Source organism: Solanum dulcamara, chromosome 2, assembly GCF_947179165.1.
Source record: "Solanum dulcamara chromosome 2, daSolDulc1.2, whole genome shotgun sequence".
In the NCBI taxonomy this organism is placed as follows: Eukaryota; Viridiplantae; Streptophyta; class Magnoliopsida; order Solanales; family Solanaceae; genus Solanum; species Solanum dulcamara.
In genome coordinates this window covers 15,983,122-15,991,534 of record NC_077238.1, presented here as the reverse complement: position 1 = coordinate 15,991,534, position 8,413 = coordinate 15,983,122, and the positions used below count along the sequence as shown (strand labels likewise).

Below are 8,413 nucleotides of genomic sequence, written 5' to 3'. Positions count from 1 at the left end.
AGGCGTAAGCCTCGAGACGTGGGGCGTAAGTACTATGGATCTTTAAAATTTTAATTTACAATATGGTATAATCAATATAATAACACAAAATTATAAAAAAAAAATCAATAGTTTGAAATAATTACAAATATGATTAAGGAAACTCATAGAAAATAAAATTTCTAACATGACTATACAAGTATAAATAATCTAATATCTTAACTTTCTAATAATTATTTCTCAAAATATTTTTTATCATAGTATACAGTTTACTCCCCCCCCCCCCTCCCTTCCAAAAAAAATAATCAATAAAACTTACTAGTATTATAATAAAAACATCACTCTATCATGAATAAAAATAAAATTACTTTCAAATAGCTAAAGAAAATATGATAATTTTGAGACATATGACAAAATCATGAAAACCAATGATAAGTGAAAAAGTAAAAATTTCGCTATGTATTTTTAAAAGAAATGTTATGTAATTTATAATCACATTCATAGTCTTACTAAATAGTAAAGATGTGATACTACAACTTATTATTTGAGTTACTCTCAATCTTCTTATCTCTATAGATTAAAAATTATTAGGTATCATTCATTTATTCAAGAATTATGAGGGCCAACAATGCTAACTAAAGATTTTAACACACAATTTGTGTAAGATTTGTTATGCGAGCTCCGAGCGTTGGGCGTGCTTAAGGCGTACAATCGGGCGCTTAGGGCGTAAGTCTTACAGAACTAAATCACACACTTGAGTATTGGGGCGTTTTGCTAGAGCCAGGGACGGACTCATATATACCATATCGGGTGCTCGAGCACCCATTAATCCCAATGGAAACTTGATATACGTATATAAAAAATACTAAAAAATTGATATAAGCTACTCATGAGCACCCATAAACCAAAAGATTTGATGGGTGCTTTTGTTCTGACGTTGAAGTTATAGTATTCTAATGCCCTCTGGCGAGGGTTTGAATCCTGGTGACTACAATGTTTTCTTACTTTTTTTACTCTTCTTTTTATACTTTTTCACGGCTATATTTTTTTTCTTTATTATTTTTTTATTTTTCTATTTTAGTAATTTATTTACTAACTTAACTATAAAAATATTAGTAAACTTCTAGAAAGAAACTCTTCTTAACTAGCAACTTTACGTTAAAAGAAATGAGCACCCATAACCTTCAAATCTTGGATCCGTCATTGGCTAGAGCCCCACTCTAGGATGAGTCCCGAGGTGAATCCCAATAAAGTTGTTTAAAACATTGATCCCAACTTGTCTATCTCTTCTTCACATGTCTAAAAATTATCTCAAATTCACTTTTCTCATTTTATTCACCACAGAAACTACTCCCATTTTATTCCGTATATAGTCATTCTTTTTTTTCTCTTTATGAAAAAATAATTAAAAAAACAAGACATGAAGCATTCTTTTCTTATTTGTCTTCTTTCAATTGAGAAGTTCCATCACAACTTCCTCCAAAAAAGAAAATGGAGAAAAAGCCAAATATGTGCATTTAACTGCTTACTCTAAATGATGAACACGACACTTTCGTGAGTTCATCAGAGGTTACATCATAAATACGCGTTTTCTATGACCAGACAAATAAAACCGAAAACTTCCCACACGGCTCCCTTCTATTACTTAGCTATCAGCTGATCGCATATATTTATTTAATATAATTTTATTTTTTTATGTAATTTATGAGTTATTAGCATTGTCAACGGTGAATATAACACTTTGTTTGAATGATGATTTTTCATAATTTTATAATGTACGATATTATATGGTATGATATGATACTATATTGTATAGTATAATATTATGTTTGGATAGACGATATGATTTGCTACTGTTTAATGATAATTTTATTGTTTGATTTGATGGTATGATACATTATCATCATTGAAAATTTATAAAAATACCCTTAATTATTATAAGTATTAAATTTATCATTTTTCAGCTCCAATTCAATTTAATGTTTCAAAAATATGAACAGGAAAAATAAATTATTTTAAGTATCATGCAAGGATATTTTTCTCTATTTTTGACTAGTTAAAAATTGACAGTTGTTGTAATCGAATTTATCATAAAAGAAGAAAAACACTGTGTTGAGTTTCATCCAATCAAAAAATACATTTTTATCTGATGAGGCTTTTACAGAATTTGGCTAAGTCATTTTTTGTATGTAGTAAATTTAAGTATGGGTATAATTAAAAATAAAATAAAATAATGAAATATCATCAAATTAGTGATTTCAAAAAGTAAAGTTTTCATAATTACAAAATTAAGAAATCAAGCTATACAATAACATATAATTAAAAAAATAATTAAATAATTTTTTTAGTAATCATATCATATTATACCACGGAAAACCAAATGGAATAAGTATTTTTGGCCATATATATCCCTGTCTCAATTTTGAACAAACCAAAACATTGTGCTAAGCAAGCTCCAACTTGTCTTTCTCCTTTTCTTCTTATTTCAAGAAACTGAAAACCCCTCTACCTCATTTCTCCATTAATTGTTTGGCAGGTTGATTTCAATAGCAGTCACCTTCACAAATTTGAAATCTTGTGGTAAAGGGATAATTGATTTCAATGGCAGCTGTTTCCCCTGAATCCCAGATGAATCAAAGAACATGGCCGTGTAAATCGGACGGTGGCCCTCGTTTCACCGCCTTTTCATTCATCGGAAAATATACCGATAATAATAATAATAATAACCAAAGATTAATAAACCCCACAATCAATCATTTCCAATCTAATCCAAACAATCAAGATTTCTCACAACTCCCTGACGATGTGCTATTGAAAATTGCTGCCAATTTCACTTTGTCTAATTTACGTGCGGCTTCACAAGTATGTAAGTCTTGGTGTGATGGGTTAAGACCCTTAAGAGAAGCTATGCTGTTTCTCAAATATGGGAAGCGGTTTAAGCATGGGCGTGGAGGGGTGAAACCTAATTTGAATAAGGCTCTTGAATCGTTTCTTAAAGGTGCGGCTCTTGGGTCTACATTGGCTATGGTTGATGCTGGATTGGTTTATTGGGAAATGGGGAGGAAGGAACAAGGGATTGCTTTCTATAGAAAAGCAGCTGCACTTGGTGACCCTGCTGGTCAGTGTAACTTGGGGATTTGCCTCTTGCAAGGTACCTTTTCTCAGTTTCATCGTTAGATCCCGGTATTGATTTAATAGCCAGTCATTTCTATCTAACACTTTCCCCGTATAAATCTTATGATAGAATCTAGGTCGATATGTCACCATTTATCTTCATTATTTAGCAAGATGACATAATTTTAATTTTGCTTATACTTGGCATAGTGTATAGTCGTGGTCGAGTTGTTGACAAAGTCTAAACTTTTAGCAAAAAAAAACAAATTGGGCGGGCGATCCTACCAGTGAAGTGACTGTATCCCAGACTGCGAGAGGTGAATGCATAGAATATAGTCTGTGGTTGAAAGAATGGCGGTTTGTGGTATAAAACATGTATATTAGTAAGTAATAGTAAATGTTATACAAATTTGGCACTTTCTTGGTGCAATCAATGAAATGAATACCTCACTTTGTTCCCGAAAAAAATACAATAGTAAATTTTTGTATTGAAATGAGCTCAATTTCTTTGGTCTATATGAGATTTGGCAACCTTAATTGTATCAGTAAATTACTAACTGTGGGCTCGATTCACCAATCTGTGTTTTCAGTGTCTAGAGGTCTATGCTTTTGCTTCTTATGCTATGTCCCTTTTTGATTCGTGTTCAGCGTTAAGACTTAAGAGTCTTTGTGCTTCTGAATTTGGCTTGATTTATTTATTGACTTAACATTCAAATCTTGTTGTGATGCCCCATCTAATCATTACCAGTAATTGAGGTGTGTTGTCCAACATTGAGTGATTTGGTGTAGGAGGGTGAGGTGATCCAAGTTGTTCATTTTCTATCCGCGAATTTTATCTGTTTTCCCTAAAAAATCATTTTAACAGGTAATGGATACACTATAATCATTCCCTTGGTTATGTATTATGTATAAGCCTTCCGACAAACAAAAAGACTTGTATGCATCATGTTCATAGGAGTAAATTCATTCAAAAGGAATAAATTTTAGCGGCTCAATTGTATTACTACTGTTGTTTCTTTTACTTGGATTATCTTTGCTATTTTTGCTGTCAGCACTATTTTTTGTGGTACTTTTGTTCACCATTGCCTTTACTTTTGTATTGTCAAGCCTGTGTTTGATAACGGTTTTCTTGAGCCGAGGGTCTATTGGAAACAACCTCTCTGTCTCACAAGGTAGTGCTAAGGTATGTGTACATCTCGTCCTGCTCACACCCCAGTTGTGGGATCACTCTAGGTTTTTGTTGTTGTTGAAATATCGTTTGGGGGGGGGGGGGATAAAAGTAGTACTAATAGTTGGGAGAGGTTATGTGGAGCCCCTCATAAAATTTAATTGGTTGCTAATTTCCCTTTCAACACATTTTATGTCTCCTTTCCTTATATGATTCCTCTGGTGATTGTATCTGTGAACAAGAGTAGGTTCTGCTTCTACCAATAGTGTGTTTGCTGTGTCCGTTATGCATAAACTATGGTGAAATGCTACTTCTTTAAAATCATTGTAAGTCTACATATGCATGTGAAGTCATGTGATTGCTAAGCACCCACCATTAGTGCTCGCAAATGGTGGGCAGGATCGGATATGGGTGAACATGGCTTAGAAAAGAAAATATCCGACCTTCCCATTTTAGTACAGACAAAAAAGGGGTTGAGTGATGGTTATATGTATTTCACTATTTGCTCAGGAAGCTACCTACCTTTAACAATCAAAAAGAGAAACGCTCAAGAAGCTATTTGTTTTTTGGGTTAGTTGTGGGGGAGGGGCGGGGGAGTGTTTTCTGGAACAGAAAGTCTCTAACTTTGGATGGTTCTTGTCATCTTGTGGGTGAAACAGGGGACTTTTAAATAGTAACTGAAAAGATGAAAATAGTTTAAAGAGCTGTAGCGGGATATAGGAAAGGATTGAACTTTTTATAATCATAACTTGCAAGTCATTTTAAGCCAGCACATACAACGGGGGGAAAAGATGAGACTAGTAATTAAATATGAGAAAATAAAATTTAAATTTCAAGACTAGCTAAGAGAAAAATGAAATTGAAGAAAGGATTAAGTATCTAAACAGGATACAAGCAATGGCAGTGCTTAAAGTTAAATAGTTTTGTCTGGTATAGGTATTAAGTTAGTTTTGATATTCATATTGGTTCCAATATTTTGGATGGCATAAGTTAGTTTTAGTATAGTAATACTAGGTTTATTCAAGATAGTGAGAGACAAAAAGTAACATCAGAAGCAAGATATTGTCAAATACAACTTACACTTACACCCGATATGATCACACTTAATTGAAGCTGAAAGAAAAAAAAATACAAAAGTAGACATTAATGGTAAAACATGAAATGCTAGATCTTGTTTACAGAAGGCATAATACATAAATATGTACCTTAACTTGGCTTCAGCTGATAACTATGACCTCTAACTTTACTAGTGCACAAGTAGGCACTTTAACTATCCAAAACTTCAACAAATAGACACATCCGTCCTACATGACAATTAGTGTCCTACGTGTATCATGCCACGTAGGAGACGTGTGTCTACTTGTTCAATTTTATACAAGTTAAATTGCCTACTTGTGCACATTCAAAAGTGGAGGGCATAGATGCCAGGTGAAGCCAAGTTAAAAGGGGTATATTTATGTATTATGCCTTTACAGAACTTGGAGTAATCTTTGGGTAGCGACGAGCAAGTCCCTTTTTGCAGTAGGTTGTATGGGTTTGGAAGGATTGGATCTTAAAACCCATATTGTATCCATCTAATATCCATTTTTAAATGGGTAATATGGATATTATCCATATTTGATCATTATCCAACCATTTTTAATTGGGCGGGTTGGTTCATGGATGGATACTTGTTTAGTTGTTTTTCAAATCTGTTTTGCCAACTCTGTGTTTGATTTGCGCTCGCAGAGTTCTATGTGAAGGCTTAATGACCACAAATGGAAGCATTTGTTTTACAAGTTTTAGCATTAGCTTTCATTACTTTTGGTCATTGTGTCTCTATGCAGTAATGACCTCTTTATAAATTATTTCTATGCAGCTAATCCTACGGACAATGAGGAGGCTATTAAATGGCTGCACAAAGCTTCCGTTGCAGGTTATGTTCGAGCTCAGTACCAGCTTGCCCTTTGTTTACATAAAAATCGTGGCCCGAGTAGGAATCTTCATGAAGCGGTATGCAAATTTTATTTGCTTAACCATTATCTTTGTATAGTAGACGTACAATATCACTTTGATTAACATTGTTCAAATTTTAGATCAAATCATACTATAACTTCTGGAATGCAGATAGCATTATCAGTTAGAAAATACGGAAAATGGTCAAAATTACCCTCGAACTATTCGAAATAGCTCAAATATATCCTTCTAATATTTTTGGGATCAAATATACCCTCACTGTTACCAAAAGAGACCACAAATACCCTTTCACTTAACGGTTGACCGTTAAAGCTGACAATGCTAATGAAAAAAAAAATCCACATGGATAGCCACATCAGCCTCTCTCCCTCTTCCTCTTTAGTTCAGGGGTATTTTTGACCCCTTTTTTATAATTTTAATTTTTTTTCTAATTTTTCTACACCACCACATACCCCCTCCCTCCACAACCCCACCCACTTTTTTTTAATTATTAATTTTTTTCAAAAACAAATTTCTACAACACCACATACTCCCCTACCCCCCCCCCCCCCCAACCCTCCCCCAAAAAACTGTTTTTGAAGGTTTTTACATTTTTTCAGAAAGTGGGTATAGAGAATCAAAAATGGAAACTTTTCAATATTTTTTTGGAAGGGGTGGGGGTTATCGATCTTGGAGGACGGGGGTTGTGGGTTAAAAAATAAAATAAAAATTCAATCTACTTCATATTTAATTTAATTTTTATAACAAAAATTATAAACATTAAAAGTTTGAGTGGTTAAAAATTTAAAATTTTGGAGGGGATGGTGGGGTGTGGGAGAGGGGTCATGGAGGGTTGGGTGGTAAATAAAATTATAACAAAGGGGTCAAAAATACCCTTGTACTAAAGAGTAAGAGGGAGAGAGGCTGACATGACTGTCCATGTGGATATTGTTTTTCATGTGGCATTGTCATGTCAGCTTTAACGGACAACCGTTAAGTGGAAGGGTATTTGTGGTCTCTTTTGATAACGGCGAGGGTATATTTGATCCCAAAAATAGTTGAAAGGTATATTTGAGCTATTTTGAATAGTTCGAGGGTAATTTTGATCCTTTTTCGTAGAAAATATAACGGAATTCTTTATCATATACAAACTGGAAATTTTGAAAACATTATCCCCAAAGAAAAAAGAAGCAGCATTGTGAAAAGTGGTCCTGAACTTGGCCCCATGGCACTTAAAATTCACGATTATGGTTAAATAAAAACTTGTTCGTATTTGACTTTCTATGCAAATGACTGGATTGTTTGAATGACAACTTTTGCTTGTGAAATGCAGGTAAGGTGGTATCTGAAGGCAGCAGAAGGTGGATATGTCCGTGCTATGTACAATATAGCAATATGCTACTCAGTTGGAGAAGGTGTAGTTCAATGTCACAAGTTAGCAAGGAAATGGATGAAGAGAGCAGCTGATCGAGGGCATAGCAAAGCCCAGTTTGAGCATGGACTCGGTCTATTTTCCGAAGGGAACATGAAGAAAGCTGTGGTGTATTTGGAGCTCGCCACTCGTGCTGGTGAGACAGCAGCTGATCACGTCAAGTATGTTATACTTCAAGAGATGTCCACTTCTTGTCGTGACAGAGCTATGCTTCTTGCTGATAATTGGTGTCCTTTGCCTTCTTCATCCCGTTGATCGAGTTTCCTTCTTGTTTTTTTTTTTCCAGCTTTAATGCTGCCTAGGCATATTTCTCTGGCATGCTAGTTTTGAACTTGTTCAAGTACAAAGTGTAAATATACATAGTTTTTCTTGTAAATAATTTTTCGCTTTAAAAGTTAATCATTTCTTTATGTTTTTTTGCTGAATTTGGGTGAGTGACTCGAATAAGAAGTTCCAAAATATATTACCATTGATTATTGTTGAACAAGGGCATTTTATTATATAGTTCCAAAAATTATACAAATTTGCAAACGAGCTCTCATTGATTCTTAAAAGCTTTTCACTTATTATGGAACTAGCTTATTTTCTGGCAAATTTCCGGAAGTGAAACCTTAAAAACCAAAAATGAAAGTTATTGTGTCAAAAATGATTCTTGCATATTTCCTCAAGGGCAATTAAAATCTCAAGGGCGTAAACTAAGAAGGAAAAATTATTTGGCTGACTACTTTTTAATAAATAATTATCGATTTTAGCGATATTTTTTATTTATTATCATTTATAATAAT

The 8,413-nt window shown here is 33.8% G+C and overlaps 1 protein-coding gene across 1 annotated transcript; it reads left to right on the top strand.

The window, feature by feature from the left end:
* The first annotated feature begins 2,418 nt into the window (after positions 1-2,418).
* LOC129880382 (F-box protein At1g70590) lies at positions 2,419-8,038 on the top strand. Its single transcript, XM_055954380.1, has 3 exons — positions 2,419-3,130; positions 6,120-6,253; positions 7,530-8,038. Exons 1-3 carry the CDS (start codon positions 2,581-2,583, stop codon positions 7,881-7,883), a joined length of 1,038 nt encoding a protein of 345 aa, XP_055810355.1. The 5' UTR covers positions 2,419-2,580; the 3' UTR covers positions 7,884-8,038.
* The last annotated feature ends 375 nt before the right edge of the window (positions 8,039-8,413 follow it).

Excerpts from the sequence above, each read along its gene's own strand:
- LOC129880382 (XM_055954380.1), top strand. The coding sequence starts at position 2,581 with ATGGCAGCTGTTTCCCCTGAATCCCAGATGAATCAAAGAACATGGCCG. Across the intron at positions 3,131-6,119 it reads GGGGATTTGCCTCTTGCAAG|CTAATCCTACGGACAATGAG; the intron begins GTACCTTTTCTC and ends ATTTCTATGCAG. Across the intron at positions 6,254-7,529 it reads GTAGGAATCTTCATGAAGCG|GTAAGGTGGTATCTGAAGGC; the intron begins GTATGCAAATTT and ends TGTGAAATGCAG.